The sequence below is a fragment of the Bombina bombina genome, chromosome 10 (assembly GCF_027579735.1).
Source record: "Bombina bombina isolate aBomBom1 chromosome 10, aBomBom1.pri, whole genome shotgun sequence".
In the NCBI taxonomy this organism is placed as follows: Eukaryota; Metazoa; Chordata; class Amphibia; order Anura; family Bombinatoridae; genus Bombina; species Bombina bombina.
Window position 1 is genome coordinate 27966239 of NC_069508.1, and position 20020 is coordinate 27986258.

At 38.8% G+C, this 20020-nt stretch overlaps 1 protein-coding gene across 1 annotated transcript in view; it reads left to right on the forward strand.

Moving 5' to 3' along the window:
- LOC128641110 (calcium-activated chloride channel regulator 1-like) overlaps window positions 1-19624 on the forward strand; it is an 83658-nt gene extending 64034 nt beyond the window's left edge. The window contains exons 13-15 of the mRNA XM_053693685.1: window positions 2275-2511; window positions 17898-18185; window positions 19371-19624. Of these exons, the coding sequence (XP_053549660.1) occupies window positions 2275-2511; window positions 17898-18185; window positions 19371-19549 (704 nt within the window). The 3' untranslated portion in view covers window positions 19550-19624. The remainder of the gene's footprint in view (window positions 1-2274; window positions 2512-17897; window positions 18186-19370) is intronic.
- Window positions 19625-20020: the final 396 nt, after the last annotated feature.

Sequence of the window (20020 nt, forward strand, 5' to 3'; positions counted from 1 at the left end):
CAAAGACCGCAGCTCCGTAACCTGTCCGCCTGCTCTGAGCAGGGCGACAGACATCGCCGGAAATCAAACCGATCGAGTACGATCGGGTTGATTGACACCCCCCTGCTGGCGGCCTTTTGGCCGCGAGTCTGCAGGGGGCGGCGTTGCAATGCTGAATACGGCGAGTGTATTGCTTGCCGTATTCAGCGAGGTCTGTTGGACCTGATCCGCACTGTCGGATCAGGTCCAACAGACCTTGATAAATAGAGGCCCCTATGTGATGTTTTACTTTGTGAATTGAAAAAAAGTAAAAAAAATATTCACTTATTTCAAATCGGTTGACTGCAACACACTACAAAAATACAAGTAACAAAAAAGAGGGGACTGCTCATGCCTTTTTAGGCAGCACAATAATGCAATCTGTCTAGTTTGATCTCTGGGCCTTACAAGGGACTCTAGCACCGTAAAATAAGCACCACAATAAGTTAAGGGCCCCTGTTTTAAAGCAGTGATCACATGTCTAGGTGGTTACCAGTTGATCACTATGGAAACAGTGAAAACCTGACAAAACTATAGCTATATCAAACAACATCAGGGGGGTATCCCCTATGTTGCCCCCACAAAACACAGACAAACGTGAGTTTCCTTATTTGAAAGCAGTAGCCCTCATCTTTCAGGTGAGTCATCCTGTGTTTATGCTGCTGCTAGCCAATTGTCAAAAAACGCTTAACATTGGTTCTATTTTGGGGGTTTAGACACTTTTTAAGAGGACTTTATTACCCCCTCACTATAATAATATGTAATAAAAAATCAATATTTGAAGGAGTGAAGTATCATGATTTAAATAAATATAAATGAGATAAAAGCACTAAAGCACAATTACTCCCACAGGGGGCGCTTCTTACCTAATAGTGTAACATCTATCAATAAAACAAATACAAAACAAACAGAAAGTCCATATCATTCAAAATGAGGCAGCTCTCTGTCAAAGGATGGTCAAATCCTGGTGAAAGATGATTTGTTAAAAGGAAACAGAGGCTCCACAATGGCCTAGTACCACCAAAACAAAGGGTAATATGAATGATGCAAGTAATCTACTCACAAGCGTGATGCACCCAGTGGTGCTGATGTGGCAGGCTGGAACTTCACAGAAGTCCAGCTCACTGTGTCCAACCGACTGTGATACAAGGCCAAAAGCTCCTTTGAAAGTCCCCCCAAATACCTATGTTGGGATGAAGAGCAAAAAACCATAGCCCAGTACAGCAAATACAGGGACAAGAAGGTATGGAGTAATTGCACTTACAGAAAGGAAAGCACCTCCAGGTGCAATAAGGACAAACTGGGACTTCACAGCCACCCAGCTGACTGAGCTCCACAGCAAAAGGACTAGATATGCTCCAATCTCCCCAAAATAGATGTCCACCACAGCAGCAAGTGTAAATAAAATACAGTATCTTTATTAATTGACGCGTTTCTCAGCCTCTGTAGGGCAGTTTCCTCAGGCTATTCAAAGATACTGTATTTTATTTACACTTGCTGCTGTGGTGGACTTTATTACATCTATTTTGGGGAGATTGGAGCATATCTAGTTCTTTTGCTGTGGAGCTCAGTCAGCTGGGTGGCTGTGAAGTCCCAGTTTGCCCTTATTGCACCTGGAGGTGCTTTCCTTTCTGTAAGTACAATTACTCCATACCTTCTTGTCCCTGTATTTGCTGTACTGGGCTATGTTTTTTTGCTCTTCATCCCTACATAGGTATTTGGGGGGACTTTCAAAGGAGCTTTTGGCCTTGTATCACAGTCGGTTGGACACAGTGAGCTGGACTACTGTGAAGTTCCAGCCTGCCACATCAGCACCACTGGGTGCATCACGCTTGTGAGTACATTACTTGCATCATTCATATTACCCTTTGTTTTGGTGGTACTAGGCCATTGTGGTGCCTCTGTTTCCTTTTAACAGATCATGATTCAAATAAAGGGTTTTCTGCCCTTATAGCTACAGTATCAAGTGATCATCATAGTAATATTGATATTGGGCATGACCACTAGCATCATTTTTTGGTGGTGTTGATGCCACATTTCGTAAATACTTTTATCACTGAACTAATAAAAAAATAAGAATAAAAATAAATGGGAGAACTTGGTGAATGTAAAAAATTGTGATGTTTTGTGAAATTCTAAATAGGATAACTATTTTATGTTGTATATCAAACCCTTAATTCATAAATATAACTCTGCATGACTAGATGGTTTTAATATAAAACAAATGTATAGAAATATTATTTTCTTGTGTTTAAGGTGTGGTGGACATGAACCCACCAAATCCTGTAATCAGTGACGATGACATTGCGATTGACTTGGGAGCTTTCAGTAGAACAGCATCAGGTGGATCTTTTTTGGTCACTTCTGTACCTCCTGATCCACAACCTGACATCTATAAGCCAGGGAGAATTAGTGACTTAAAGGCAACAATTGAAGAATCAGCAATTGTGTTATCCTGGACAGCAACCGGTGATGACCTGGACCAAGGAATTGGTATGTGATCTTATTGTAATTTGTGAATCCAATAGTTTTCTTAGAATATATATACCTTCAAAAGAGACCATAACCAACAGCATCACAGTGGATATAAAAAGTCTACACACTTATGATATTGCAGGTTTTTTAAATGTAAAGACTGAAATAACAACAATGTAAATGTCATAATTTTTCCATCTGTAATATGATCTTCCAACAAACATCTAGAGAATAAAATAATAATAATAATTAATTATGGACATTTAAAAAAAAAAAAATCTGTTTCCAGCGAGCCTGAATGCTGGCCAGAAACAAGGGGCATCAAGCTCCATTGGGAGCTTGATAATTCGGCCCCATTGAGTATAAGTAATTGAAGCTTGTGATGCCATTTAATATAAATTGTGTTTTCTTTACTCCCATACTAAGGGGCCAAATTATCAAGCTCCATAACTGCTGCTCCATAACTGGTCCACTGCCACTGAAGCTGTGGTCTTCAATCTGCCCGATCGTATACGATCGGGCAGATTGACACCCCCTTCTAACGGGAACCTGCAGGGGGCGGCAATGCACAAGCAGTTCACCAGAACTGCTTGTGCAATGATAAATGCCGACAGTGAATGCTGTTGGCATTTATCAATGTGCAGTGGACATGATACGCTTGTCAAGTCTCAAATATGACCTTTTGTAATTTCCCTGTGGAAGAGAGATATGCCTTTAAGAATGGAATCCAACTGTTTAAAGTTAAGGTATAACAATTTATCCATTAGATTTAAATAAAAGTTTTATGTTGTGGAAGATAGGATGTTTCCGGAGAGTGAGGAGATTAAAATGATACTAAGAATCATTTTTAGGAAACATAATTTTTACCATTAATGTAAGGTTTGACTTTATGATCAAAAACATCTATGGCCTAAGTGTGGCAACATAATTAGTCAAATGTTTAGATAATAAAATTACCTTGTGAAAAAGTACATAATATTATGTTTATCAAATAATGACTGAGTATCGGTCTATATATTTATATAAAACATACTAAGGTACTGTAAGCATGTTCAAGACTTTCAGACCTGAACGAGTAGAGGTTCCAGCCAGATTAGTTGTTTGTTTGGCAGACCTGTTAGGCAGCAGCGGCAGCAGTCCGTCGTGTGCTGGAACAGCTGAGTTGGTGTGTGACGTCACAGCGGTTGTTGTCGGCTTCCGATTCTCTGTGTGCAGAGTGAACAGCTGATAGCTGCAAGGAGATAGCGTAAGAAGCTGAGATGCTGGAAATAACTTCCTAGAAAGCTAAGCTGATAAAACTTAGCAGAGGGGTCAGTGGAAGTTAAAATATGATTAGGATCAGTCAAAATAACGTTAGGCTTTGCACGAAGTTTCCTATGGCAGCTCCAAGTAAGGAAAAGGAAACAATACCAAGCAAAGACTGAAACGTGATTGGGGTTTATATACGGGTTTGAGGAATAGGCCATACCTCTCCTTAAAGGTACAGTCATGTACCTGAGTAATAAAGTCATTGTAGATATGACAGAACTCCCCCCCCCCCCAAAGATCCACTCAGGGGATCACGGTTTAGGTCTGTCCGGGTGGCGTCGATGAAACAGCGACACCAAACACGGAGCCGATAAGTTTGAAGCAGGCTCCCAGGAGTCGTCATCAATGGGATAACCCTTCCAGTGTACAATATACTGTAACCCCCCCTGTAACGTCTGGAATCCTTGATGGAAGCCACCTCATAATCCTGGTCGATATCCTGAAGATCGAGGGCTGTTGGGGACGTGGAGTCCGAATCACGAGTAGAATGGAAGGGTTTAAGCAAAGACACATGAAAAGTAGGGTGTATGCGGAACCCATCAGGAAGAGATACGGTGAAAGTATTGTTGTTGACAATGGCTTTAATAACATACGGTCCAATGAATAAGGCAGGCAACTTCCGAGATGGAAAAGTTAACCGTAAATTATGCGTGGAGAGCCAGACTTTATCTCCTATTTTATATCTTGGAGATGGTGTCCGTTTCTTATCAAAATAGAATTTGAAACATTTCTTGGAGTGTTCAATGTTCTCTTTCACTAATGTGAATGTTTCTGCAATAGTATTCACTAAGTCATTAACTAAAGGACAAGAACTGTCTCAATGATTATCATGATGAAAGGCAGGATGGAGACCATAGTTGATGAAAAAAGGTGAGAATTTAGTGGTACTGTGAACAGTGTTGTTATAAGCGAATTCAGCAAATGATAACAGGGAGGACCAATCATTCTGTTTGGTATTAGTAAAACACCTTAGAAATTGTTCCAACCACTGGTTTGTCCTCTCGGTCTCTCCGTTGGACTGAGGGTGGAAAGAGGTACTTAAACGTTTTTTGATGTTAAGAGTTTTACATAATTTGGTCCAAAATTTGCTTGTGAATTGAGACCCACGGTCGGATGTTATACTGAGTGGTAATCCATGATGCTTTATAACATGCTGTATAAGTAAATTAACAGTCTCAGAGGCAGTTGGCAGTTTAGTTGTTGGAATGAAATGTGATCAGTCTGATTTTGTGAATATATCAATATATCATCTAAGTAGATGACTACAAAAATATCTAATAAATCTTTAAACATGTCATTAATTAAGTACTGAAACGTAGCTGGCGCATTACAGAGGCCGAATGGCATCACGGTATACTCATAAAAGCCATAACGAGTACGGAAGGCGGTGAGCCATTCGACCCCTTGTCTAACGCGTATGAGGTTATATGCACCCCTTAAATCCAGTTTTGTGAAATGAGTTGTTCCCTCAAGACGTTCTATTAACTCCGTGATAAGCGGTAAAGGGTATCTATTTTTTATCATGCAACGATTTAGTTCCCTATAGTCCACTATGGGTCGAATTGTTCCATCTTTGTTTTTAACAAAAAACATACCTGCTCCTGCTGGAGAGGTGGATGGTCTAATAAAGCCCTTACAGAGATTTTCCACTAGGTATGTTTTTAAATAATCTAATTCGAGTGGAAAGATATGTCTGTAGGGAATGTCTGCTCCTTGTAATAAATCTATGGGACAATCATATTTTCTGTGAGGAGGGAGATTTTCCGACTCTTTTTTACAAAACACATCACAGAAATCTGAATACTCAGGAGGTATGTTAGAAGTGTCTGTCTGTAGGATATGATGACTAATATGACATGTAGTTTTACAATATTGTGTTAAAGTCAACGTTTGAGGATTTCCAGGATATTGTTGGATCATGTAGAGTTAACCAGGAGTAACCTAGTACTACTGGATACAGGGGGGAAGAAATAATATCAAATGAAATGTATTCAATGTGGTTATTACCTGTGGAAATAAGTATGGGAACAGTCTGGTGAGAAATAGGACCAGAGGAAATTTGACTACCGTCAATAACTCTTACCATCACTGGATTTGTCTTTTTTATGAGTGGAATTTTATTTACAACAGTGTAATTTAGGTCAATGTAGTTTGTGCTGGCTACGGAGTCAATAAACGCCTTGGAGGGTACTCGTTGATTCTCCCACTGTAAAACAAGTGAGAGTGAACAATGTGTGGAACTTGGGATCTGTAAACTATAACAAGTGGATGAGAAGCAATTCTTACCCTTTTTCTGAAGTGCAAGTACTGGACAATCTTTTACAGCATGTTGAGCAGCTCCACAGTACATGTATAAATTGTTCTGTTTCCTTCTAAGCTTCTCTTGGGGATTAAATGGTCCCTTTATGAACCCAATCTCTATAGCTTCAGGAGTGGAGTGTGAGGAAGGTCTAGTGATTTGTGATGTGGTAGTCAGAGTGCTAGGGCGTTTAAACATGTTTTCAGGGAGACTACGTTCAGATCTACGTTCTCTTAAGCGCCTATCTAGGCTTATACATAGGTTGAGTGCTCTTATACCATTTTCAGCTGTTAGCTGTTTATATGGATCGTCATATAATTGTGACATTGCTGTAAAGAATAAATCTAAAGAGTGTAAGATAGGGTCATTATTTTCAAAAAATGTGTTAGCCCAGATGCGTGGCTCTCCCCTAGGATAAGATATAGTTGTGAGGACCTTAACCTGGTCAGTGGGATAAATGTGAGGTTTGAGTGCAAATAGTAAATAACAGGCATTTTTAAATTCCCTAAAATATTTTCTGTCACCCTGGAAACAATCAGGAGGACTGACGTTTGGTTCTGTTATATGAGCAGACTTTTGTTTGTCAGCAATATCTTTTATGTAAGATTTAAGTGAAGCATTTTCCTGTTGTAGAGAATTTAGTGCCTGTGTGATAGATTGATTCTACTTTGTCTGTCAATGTCTGCACGTGTGTCACTAAATCTACTTCATGGTTGTTTGGCTTGGTATTATTGTCAAGTCTCAAATATGACCTTTTGTAATTTCCCTGTGGAAGAGAGATATGCCTTCAATAATGGAATCCAAATGTAGATTTAAAGTTAAGGTATAACAATTCATCCATTAGATTTAAATAAAAGTTTTATGTTGTGGAAGATATGATGTTTCCGGAGAGTGAGGAGATTAAAATGATACTAAGAATAATTTTTAGGAAACATAATTTCTACCATTAATGTAAGGTTTGACTTTATTATCCAAAACATCTATGGCCTAAGTGTGGCAACATAATTAGGCAAATGTTTAGATAATAAAATTACCTTGTGAAAAAGTACATAATATTATGTTTATCAAATAATGACTGAGTATCGGTCTATATATTTATATAAAACATACTAAGGTACTGTAAGCATGTTCAAGACTTTCAGACTTGAACGAGTAAAGGTTCCAGCCAGATTAGTTGTTTGTTTGGCAGATCTGATAGGCAGCAGCGGCAGCAGTCTGTCGTGTGCTGGAACAGCTGAGTTGGCGTGTGACGTCACAGCGGTTGTTGTCGGCTTCTGATTCTCTGTGTGCAGAGTGAACAGCTGATAGCTGCAAGGAGATAGCGTAAGAAGCAGAGATGCTGGAAATAACTTCCTAGAAAGCTAAGCTGGTAAAAATTAGCAGAGGGGTCAGTGGAAGTTAAAATATTATTAGGATCAGTCAAAATAAAGTTAGGCTTTGCACGAAGTTTCCTATGGCAGCTCCAAGTAAGGAAAAGGAAACAATACCAAGCAAAGACTGAAACGTGATTGGGGTTTATATTCAGGTTTGAGGGATAGGCCATACCTCTCCTTAAAGGTACAGTCATGTACCTGAGTAATAAAGTCAAGGTAGATATGATAACGCTACATCGTATCATGTCCGTCCACACTTTAATAAATCGTCCCCTTAATCTCATTCACAAATTACCACCTCATTTTACCTTTCTGTTTATTATTTCTACTTATATGTCTGATTGTCAGTACTTTTGTATTACTATTGGTTTGCAGAAATAAATATATTTTTATTTATCCACAGTATGTATCACTGCATTGGAAAATATGTACACTAAAGAAATACATAAATCATTAAAAATAGTGTTAGTAAGAAAAAAATCACCACTTAGAAATTCTCAATGTACCTAGATAAGGGGGCAGGCATCATGAGAAGTTATGTTAAATTCTGCCTTTTCTGAGCATGGGCAAAACCTGACTTCATGGGGCTGATTTATCATAGTGCGAGCGGATCATGTCTGCCGCACTTCGATAAATACTGACAGCATACACTGTAAGCATTTATCATTGCAAAAGCATTTCTAGTGAAATGCTGCCCCCTGCACATTCACAGCCAATCGGCCGCTAGCAGGTGGTGTTAATCAATTGCAGGTACATAAAAAATCCAGCGAGCCTCAAAGAATACATTCAAACCATTTTTAATCCAAAAAAGAAAAAGCACAACATGGTGTTAAAAGCTGCATTAGACAAGCACCAGTCTGTCAAATTCTGACACGTTTCGCCTGTATTGCCTTAGTCGTAAATGCCTAAACAGTGCTTACAGAGGTGTATATATAGCACTGAAAATTGCCTTAATTGACAGAAGCTGATAACACTTAAAAAATCACACATAACAATAACCCTTTACTGTCTGTACTAGATCAACTGGGAGTTAACTTTATTACCTAGTGTCTATATTTATAACTTCAATGTGTTCTATTTAATGTTTATAAGACAATTGTAATATCTAAACATCAAAAATTGAAAGTATGTCAGATATGAATATGAATAAATCCAGTGCACATTGTTGTAACTACTGCAGAGTTAATTGTGGGTACTCAAAAATAATATAGTGTAAAATAAATTTTATTTATGTACATTTCACTGTCAAGGGGGGACCCAATACATACTGTTATCCCTTGTAGCATTCAATTACATTTCCAAAAATTAATTATATCCCCTTCTATGCTAAATCCTAGAGGTCTTCTTGTTCTAAGGAGAAAGATCCAGAACGCCTCTCTGTAAAAGAGTTTAGCTATTCTGTCACCTCCCCTAGAGTCTCCACGTACCCACTCAATTACTCGCCATTGGAAGGTACCAACATTTTTATTGTGCACATAAATGAAGTGACGTGCCAAGTCTGAACATTCTGTTCCCTGTTCAATATTGTTGAGATGCTCCCTAATACGTGAGTGTGCCTCCCTTGAGGTACACCCAACATACTGAAGTTTACACAGGGAGCATTCTGCTACATATACAACAACTTGGTATGGCAATTAGTACACTCTGTCAAATTGAAGACCTTCTGAGTGACACAAGATTAAAAAATCTTAGTTGGTCTGATGTGATTGCAGGCTGTACATTTAGTAAAGTGACATTTTTAGTGTCCCTTTGTGCTGAGCCAACTGCTGGTTCTTCTTCACCATGCTAGGTGCTAGAATATTGCCTAGAGTGCATCCATGTTTGGAGACAAAGTTACACCTCCTGGGCACATAGTCCTTTAAGCTATCCTCCCCTGTTAATGGGGTAAGTGTTTGGCTATAGTCCCACAAATTTCATTGAATTGTGGACTGTAGGAGGTGACAAACTTGGGTTTATCATCATCACATTTTAGATGCTGTTGTAGATTACGTCCCTGTAGTAAAGTTGACCTATCCAACCTACTTACCTCCAAAAACTGTTCTATTCTCAGAATAACCACGTTCCAGTAATTGAGCTTTCAAAGTGTCCCTCTCCCTGCGAAAGTCCAGCTTATCTGTGCAATTCCGCTTGATTCTGATGAACTGTCCTTTCGCAACTCCAAACCCTGTGTGTTTTGGGTGGGTGGACCTGGCATGCAAGATTTTGTTAGAGGTTATAGGTTTATTTATCCACAGTATGTATTACTAATCAAGCACTGCACTAAAAAAATATGTACACTAAAGAAATACATAAATCATTAAAATGTGGCATACTGTAAGTAAACAAAAAATCACCACTTAGAAATTCTCAATGTACCTAGATAAGGGAGCAGGCATCATGAGAAGTTATGTTAAATTCTTCCTTTTCTGAGCATGGGCAGACCCTGACTTTGTGGGGTCGATTTATCATAGTGCGAGCGGACATGATCTGCTGTAACAGATCATGTCCGCTGCACATCGATAGATGTCGATAGCATACGCTGTTGGCATTTATCATTGCACAAGCATTTCTAATAAAAAGCTTGTGTAATGCTGCCCCCTGCACATTAGCAGCCAATCAACCACTAGCAGTGGGTGTCAATCAACCTGATCTTATCCGATCGGACTGATTGCTGTCCGCTGCCTCAAAGGTGGCGGGCAAGTTAAGGAGCTAGGGTGGAGAGATCTGGAGCTAGGGTGACCACATTTCCAAACTGCCATTCAGGGACTATCCCGGGCAATCTGGGACACGTGGTCACCCTATCTGGAGCTCCTGAAGCTTCAGGCATCGGCTGCATATGGAGCCGGAGAGTGATCGGTGCTCCGCCTCAATATGAGGGCAGATGCCTGATTGTTACAGACAGTGACACTGTGTGTGTCACTGTCTGTAACGATCGTTACCAGTGCCGGCTAGAGGTATGGGCGGCCCCGCAGGGGAGGCAGGAGGGAAAGGGAGGAAGTGGGAGGGGCCCTAAGCTACGGAAAAAATACATAAAGGGACAGGGAGGGATGGGGCAGCTACGCTACAGAAAAAGGGATCTGGGGGTGTGGGGGGACAGTACACTACGGAAATATAAATAAATAAATAAAATTATTTATTTTTTATTTTTAAATACAGCAATTTATAGGTACTGGCAGACAGCTGCCAGTACTTAAGATGGTGCCTAAAAGTTAGAGGGGAGAGGTTTAGAGAGCTGTTTGGGGGGATCAGGGCAGTTGGGGTTAAGGGGGGAATCCTACACTGCAGAAAATATAATAATAATAATAAAATATTAAAAAGAAAAAAAGCCTTATATTTTCATACTGGCAGACTGTCTGCCACTACCTAAGATGAGGGGTTACTACCAGTGGGGGTGGGGGAGGGAAGAGAGCTGTTTGGGAGGGATCAAGCAGGGATCAGGGTGTGGGAAGTGTCAGGTGGGAGGCTAATCTCTACAATAAAACTCAAATTAACCTTTCAAGCTGTTTAATTAAGCCCTTCACTGCCGGGAATAATAGAAGTGTGGTGCGCAACTGCAATTAGCATTCTTCTCATTACCAAAAAGCAATGGCAAAGCCATATATGTCTGCTATTTCTGAACAAAGGGGATCCCAGAGAAGCTTTTACAAACATTTGTGCCATGATTGCACAAGCAGTATGTAAATAATTTCTGTGAGAAACCTAAAGTTTGTTTAAAAAGTACCTTTTTTTATTGCATTTGGCGGTGAAATGGTGGCATGAAAAATACCAAAATGGGCCTAGATCAATACCTTGGATTGTCTTCTTAAAAAAATATATACAGTTTTGACAGGTAAATAAAAAAAACAAGGGTCTATTTCTGTTTAAATGGAGTTATAGCAAAAATGCTAAAATTTCTCTGGTGTTTTGGGCAAGTTTTTGTCTGAAAGTCCTAGAAGTGAAGTGGTTAAAGAGACATGAAACCTAAAAATTGTCTTTTATCATTCAGGTAGAGCATACATTTGTAAACAACTTTCCAATTTACTTCTATTATCCATTTTGCTTAATTCTCTTGTTATTCTTTGTTGAAGGAGCAGCAATGCACTATTGGCTAGCTGAACACATCAGTAAGCCAATCACAAGAGGCATACATGTGCAGCCATTAATCAGCAGCTAGCTCCAATCTCCTGAACCTACCTAGGTGAACTTACCTATGTATGCTTTTCAACAACAGATACCAAAAGAACAAAAGCAAATTAGATGAAAGATGTCAATTGGAAAGTTGTTTAAAATGGTGTGTTCTATCTGAATCACGAAATAAAACATGATTGGTTTCAGGTTTCTTTAAAGGGACAGTTTACTCAAAAATTGTCTCCCCTTTAATTTGTTCCCAATGATCCATTTTACCTGCTGGAGTTTATTAAATTGTTTACAAGTATTTCCATTACCCTTATATTGGCATTTGAGATAGTTTATTTAGCCTGTTGTATTCCCACCCATCCTGAAAGTTTTTGGCCTCAAGGCCAAGCTATAGATAAGATGTGTAAACACAACCAGCAGAAGAAATTACACTCCCAGTGGGTTGTAGAAGAGATATGGTAATAAAATGTTAATTTTCCATTGTTCTCTACTACAAGTATTGGTGATTGGTTTATAGACAGATACAGTATCTCACAAAAGTGAGTACACCCCTCACATTTTTGTAAATATTTTATTATATCTTTTCATGTGACAACACTGAAGAAATGACACTTTGCTACAATGTAAAGTAGTGAGTGTACAGCCTGTATAACAGTGTAAATTTGCTGTCCCCTCAAAATAACTCAACACACAGCCATTAATGTCTAAACCGTTGGCAACAAAAGTGAGTACACCCCTAAGTGGAAATGTGCAAATTGGGCCCAATTAGCCATTTTCCCTCCCCGGTGTTATGTGACTCATTAGTGTTACAAGGTCTCAGGTGTGAATGGGGAGCAGGTGTGTTACATTTGGTGTTATCGCTCTCACACTCTCTCATACTGGTCACTGGAAGTTTAGCATGGCACCTCATGGCAAAGAACTCTCTGAGGATCTGAAAAAAAGAATTGTTGCTCTACATAAAGATGGCTTAGCCTATAAGAAGATTGCCAAGACCCTGAAACTGAGCTGCAGCAAGGTGGGCAAGACCATACAGCTGTTTCACAGGACAGGTTCCAATCAGAACAGGCCTCGCCATGGTTGACCAAAGAAGTTGAGTGCAAGTGCTCAGCTTCATATCCAGATGTTGTCTTTGGGTAATAGACGTATGAGTGCTGCCAGCATTGCTGTAGAGGTTGAAGGGGTGGGGGGTCAGCATGTCAGTGCTCAGACCATACACCGCACAATGCATCAAATTGGTCTGCATGGCTGTCGTCCCAGAAGGAAGCCTCTTCTAAAGTTGATGCACAAGAAAGCCCGCAAACAGTTTGCTGAAGACAAGAAGACTAAGGAAATGGATTACTGGAACCATGTCCTGTGGTCCAATAAGACCAAGATAAACTTATTTGGTTCAGATGGTGTCAAGCGTGTGTGGCGGCAACCAGGTGAGGAGTACAAAGACAGGTGTGTCTTGCCTACAGTCAAGCATGGTGGTGGGAGTGTCATGGTCTGGGCCTGCATGATTGATGCTGACACTGGGAAGCTATAGTTCATTGAGGGAACCATAATTGCCAACATGTACTGTGACATACTGAAGCAGAGCATGATCTCCTCCCTTCAGGGACTGGGCCGCAGGTCCGTATTCCAACATGATAACGACCCCAAACACACTTCCAAGATGACCACTGCCATGCTAAAGAAGCTGAGGGTAAAGGTGATAGACTGGCCAAAAACCCTATTGAGCATCTGTGGGACATCCTCAAACAGAAGGAGGGAGAGCGCAAGGTCTCTAACATCCACCAGCTCCGTGATGTAGTCATGGAGGAGTGGTAGAGGACTCCAGTGGCAACTTGTGAAGCTCTGGTGAACTCCATGCCCAAGAAGGTTAAGGCAGTGGTGAAAATTAATGGTGGCTACACAAAATATTGACCTTTTGGGCCCAATCTGGACATTTCCACTTAGGGGTGTACTCACTTTTGTTGCAACCGGTTTAGACATTAAAGGCTGTGTGTTGAGTTATTTTGAGGGGACAGCAAATTTACACTATTATACAGGCTGTACACTCACTACTTTACATTGTAGAAAAGTGTAATTTATTCAGTGTTGTCACATGGAAAGATATAATAAAATATTTACAAAAACATGAGGGGTGTCCTCACTTTTGTTAGATACTGTATAAGATAAAGAAGCAGGTATATGTACACAATGTGATAAAGTAATCCGATCTGATTATACCTAGAAGCTCAACCCATTTTTTAGGTTGTGGCATCAAAACACAAAATCAGTTAATTGATAGACACAAATAAGCCTTAAAAAAGCAAATCTCATACATTTTATACTTTGCAGCTAATAAAAAAAAAGTATTTGGAAACACGTTAAGGGAAAAAAAAATTATAGTATACAGTCCCTTTAAGTGTTGCACTCGAGCACAATGTAAAATACTACTATAAAATGTAAAAGCAAAGAATTACTTAGCATCTGAACAATATCCAACATTAATTTTTGTTTAAATGGACATTATATATATATATATATATATATATATATATATATATATGCAATATGCATGCTAGTTAGCACGTTCACGATATAACATTAAACCGCCATTTTTAATCTTGCCCATAATGATTGAAGTTCAATAGTTAATAGGATAGTAATTGCAATTAAATAAAAAATAGCATGTTTAGAGTCCCTGTACATTTAAAGGGACAGTAAATTCTGAAGTAAAAATTAAAACGTAGGAGGAAGTTAATAACTTGATCTGGGTATAATAATTCTAAATGCTGCTGATTTGCTAAATGTATTGTCAATACCCTACAGACAATTTTTCCTTTCCTTTTCATAAGCCCTCTCCCTGTTATCCCACCCATTCTGGGCTTCATCCCGTAAGACAGATAATATTTGTGCTCAAATGTTTTATATTGATAGTGACCACACAAGAAATACACTGCAAAATTACAAGTTTTGCGTTACGGTGCGGTACGGCTACACCACTGAAAAATTGGCCATTAAGCGTGGAATGGCAGGTCTCCCGTATTACAAGTCGTGGCGGTATAGCTATACCGCAAGCATTTTAGCCTGTAACGCAACTCTCCATTCCGCACTCAAAAAATGACTTTAAAATGCGGGATTTCCATTGCACCGTATTAAAGGTTGTGCGGTCCGGCTAAAATGCTTGCGTTATGGCCTATACCCGTGATCCATTCCGCGATCTAAGACCAGTAGTTATGGATTTTGCAAAACAAAAATGTTTCACAAAACTCATAACTAAAATGTTACAAATTACACTAACACCCATAAACTACTTATTAACGCCTAATCCGCCATCCCCTGCAACACAAATACTATATTAAACGTATTAACCCCTAATCCGCTGCCCACCTACATTGCCAACACTATATAAAGATATTAACCCTTAAACCGCCGCCCCCCCCCACATTGCTACTAATAAACTAAACCTATTAACCCCCTAAACCGCCGGCCCCCCACATTGCAAATCACTAAATTAAACTATTAACCCCTAAACCTAACACCCCCTAACTTTAAATTTGATTTACAATTTAACTATCTTAAAATAAATAAAAACTTACCTGTGAAATAAAAAAACTAAGATTAAACTATAAATAAACCTAACATAACTATTTTAATAAAATAAAATAAACAGCAAATAAAAAAACTTAAAGGATTACTTTCTGTTATAATTTTTAAGCTAAACAACTAACATATTAAAGTTAATAAACATTAATTAAAACCTACTTACCTATATTTTCTCCAAAACGAAGTTTCATAACGTTCTAAAAGTTATATCTTTTATTCTCTGATGATGTCACGTTATCCTGCCCACTATTTTCAGCACTGAGTGTTCAAAATACTTAAACCAATAACTTTGTGTTTAAAGCGCCATTTTGAAACCTAGGTATTGTAAACGGATTGGTACAGAGGAAAGGATACCCACGGAGTGGGTTTGGAAAACAATTAAATTTGCAGACAAGATTTCTGATATACGGTAGAGATATGTTAATGAAATGCTATTGATAAAAAGCGTATTTGGGGTAGTTAGTTAGTAATAGGCATAGAAAATATTTACTTACAGTGGCCCTTTAAATTACAAATTTAAAAAAAAAACAACACTACAAAAAAATAAATTAAATCTAACATAACCAAAAAATAAAAACTCTAAAATTACGGAAAATAAAAAAAATCACTAAGATTACAAAAAATTATAAACTAAATTATCCAAAATAATAAAAATTACACCTAGTCTAATAGCTCTATAAAAAAAGCCCCCCCAAAATAAAAACACCCCCTACCCTAACAATAAAATACCAATAGCCCTTAAAAGGGCCTTTTGTGGGGCATTGCCCTAAGTTAAACAGCTCTTTTACCTTAAAAATTTACAAAGTCCCCCCTAAAAGTAACCCCACCCACCCAAACAACCCCCCAAAATAAAAAAAACCTAACTCTAAAAATCATAAGCTACCCATTGCCCCTAAAGGGGCATATGTATGGGCATTGCCCTTAAATGGGAATTCAGCTAGTTTACAGCCCATTAAAATAAAAAAGTCCTATTCTAAAAATAAACCCCACCCAAATAATGTAAAAAAAAATCCTACCCTGAAATAGGTACTCACCATTCCTGAAGTCCGGTGAATAAGGTCTTCTTCCAAGCGGTGATGTCTTCTTCCAGGTGGCGACATCTTCATCCAGCGTGGGGGCCTATTCTATCTTCATCAAGGACGAAGGCGACGTGGAACGGAGGTGACAGTGGTACAGGACAAGCGACCGCAGAGCCATACAGTGTAGATGATCTTCTTTGTACGATCGTCGCCGCACACTGAAGACTAAATGCAAGGTACTTGTTTTATATTTGGAGTACCTGGCATTCCTATTGGCTGACATTTTCATTTTTTAACATAACTTTCTTTTCCCCATAGACATCAATGGAGTTGCGTTACGGCGATTGCCATTCCCCAATCACAGGTGTTAGTTTTTATCTAACACTTTCTCCCCATTGATGTCTATGTGGGGAAGCGTGCACGAGCACGTAAAGTCAGGCCTTGGGTTTTGTGTGATATGGAGCTTATCGCAACATATCGCATAACAAAGGAAGGGTTTTTGTAACATGTAATGGCAGCGCTATGGAAAGTGCGGTAACGCTAATTGTTTGCGTTATTTACGCACCCGGTATAGCACAAAACTTGTAATCTCGGTTACAGTTTGTAAAAGAAAGTCTTCATCTTTTACACTATGAGGCCTATTTATGAAATGTCTGTCGGACCTGATCCGACAGTGTGGATCAGGTCCGACAGACATCGCTGAATGCGGAGAGCAATACGCTCTCCGTATTCAGCATTGCTTGTGAGCTGCTGGTGCAATGTCGCCCCCTGCAGACTCGCGGCCAATGGGCCGCCAGCAGGGGGTGTCAATCAACCCGATCGGGTTGAATTCCGGCGATACCTGTCCACCTTATCAGAGCAGACGGACAGGGTTATGGAGCAGCGGTCTTTAGACCACTGCTTCATAACTGGTGTTTCTGGTGAGCCTGCAGGCTCACCAGAAACACGGGCCCTCAAGCTCAGTACGGAGCTTGATAGATATGCCCCTATGTGCACATTAGATATCATGGTCCGTCACCTCACGAAAAATGCTTGTGCAATGATAAATACCGACAGTGTATGCTGTCGGCATTTATCGATGTGCTGTGGACATGATCTGCTACAGCGGATCATGTCCGCCCGCACATTAGTAAATCGGCCCCCAAGTATTTATAAATAAATATTTCTATGTACATCTGTATATACCTATACACATATATAATCGTGTATGTATATAGGTATTATTATTATCATTTATTTGTATAGCGCCGCAAAATTTTGTAGCGCTGGATAAATATATATTTTACCAAAATACCATGAGATATATATATATAGAAATATGTATTTAGGAATAAATAAAATATATTCTACTATGTAAAGAACATTGAAATGTGAAATATTAATATTTTCTTCTTCGGTTAGCACACTTGAGAATATGTGATTGGGTTTGCGCGCAATTAGCATGTTCGTTATTTTCCCACTTCCTTGTGCTATCCTACCAACGTAAAAAGATTACTTTCAGCAGTTTCAGTGCTCAAGCGTAAGCACTACATTTCGCGACTTTTGCTTTTTTGCTATTACGTATTAAAATTTACAGGTATAATAATTTGATTAACCAGTTATATAGCATTTGCCAGTTTTTTCAAGTAAATGAAACAACTATATCATACATCAAATGTGCTATTACTTGAAAAGGTTGTACCACTCAATTTTAAAGTTATTTAAATAATAGTAATGTGAGCTACGTTTTCATTTCAGCATCAAGATATGACCTAAGAATGAGCAACAGTCTTAAAGACCTCAGAGATAACTTCGAAAATTCCACCTCAGTGGACATTTCCAGTCTAACACCACAGCAGGCTGGATCCAGCGAAACATTTACCTTTGTTCCTGAAAATATTGTTATAACAAATGGCACCATCCTATATTTTGCTCTGATTGCTTTTGATAAAGTGCCACAGAAATCCGATCTATCTAATATAGCACAGGCGGCTCTTCTTATTCCTTCAACTCCAGAACCGACAACTGAACCAACTACCACACCATATGACACAACTGAACCAACTTCTGCACTATATGACACAACAGAACCAACTATTGCACCATATCGCACAACTGAACCAGCTACTACACCATATTACACAACTGAACTGCCTACTAAACCATATAACACAACTGAACCAACTACTACACCATATCACACAACTGAATCAGCTACTACACCATATCACACAACTAAACCAACTACTACACCATATCACACAAATGAACTAACCACTACACCATATTACACAACCAAGCCAACTACTACACCATATCACACAACTAAACTAACTACTACACCATATCACACAACTGAACTAACTACTACACTATATCACACAACTAAACCAGCTACTTTACCATATCACACAACTGAACCAACTACTTTACCATATCACACAACTAAACTAACTACTACACCATATCACACAACTAAACTAACTACTACACCATATCACACAACTGAACTAACTACTACACCATATCACACAACTAAACCAACTACTTTACCATATCACACAACTGAACCAACCACTAAACCATATCACTCAACTAAACCAACTACTACACCATATCACACAACTGAACCAACTACTACACCATATCACACAACTAAACCAACTTCTACACCATATCACACAACTAAACCAACTACTACACCATATCACACAACTGACCAAACTACTACACCATATCACACAACTCAACCAACTTCTACACCATATCACACAACTAAACCAACCACTACACCGTATCACACAACTGAACTACCTACTACACCATACCACACAACTGACCCAACTACTACACCATATCACACAACTGACCCAACTACTACACCATATCACACAACTGAACCAACTACTACACCATATCACACAACTAAACCAACTACTACACCATATCACACAACTAAGCCAACTACTACACCATATCACACAACTAAACCAACTACTACACCATATCACACAACTAAGCCAACTACTACACCATATCACACAACTAAGCCAACTACTACACCATATCACACAACTGAACCAACTACTACACCATATCAAACCACTGACCCAACTACTACACCATATCACACAACTGAACTAATTACTACACCATATCCCACAACTAAGCCAACTACTACATCATATCACACAACTAAACCAACTACTACACCATATCACACAACTGAACCACCTACTCCACCACTTTCCAAAACAATTGGGCCAAAGGTTAAATTATATAAAATGAACATAACACATCAGGCACTGATTATATGCTCAGCAGTAATTATAATTTCTATTACTATAAGCGTCACTGTTTGCTTTTGGTGTAGCAAAAAGAAAAAGAGAAATCCAGAAATGTACTTTTAAAAAAGTTGAGCGGATATCTAAAGCATAACTCACAGCGTTTCCATATCAATGTATTTATAAAGTGCTAGAAATTAATTTTATACAACGTACTAAGCATGTTGATTGGGCAAAAATGTGGTTCTTCTGAAATATGAAAAATATTTGGGTAATTTAGTTTCCCCGAATATTCGTTGCCTTTGCCATTTGGTATTCATTTCATCTTAAACTAAACGAAAACTGAAGATTCATCAAGCATTTACATTTATTTTTGTTAAAACGAGCGTAAATATTTGACAACTGCCACTCAAAAACTCCTCAAATATCTTAACGCACTGGAAAACAAGCAAACCTGGTCCTGGTCCTGAGCCCAGTACTAAAGTAATTCCTTTGTTTTCTCTAAACTTGCATGTATTCATTTATTTTTTGCTCAAAATATCCTTAAATATAGATTTCAGTTTTGACTTTTTTTGGTATTTTTGTTGTATTTCATCT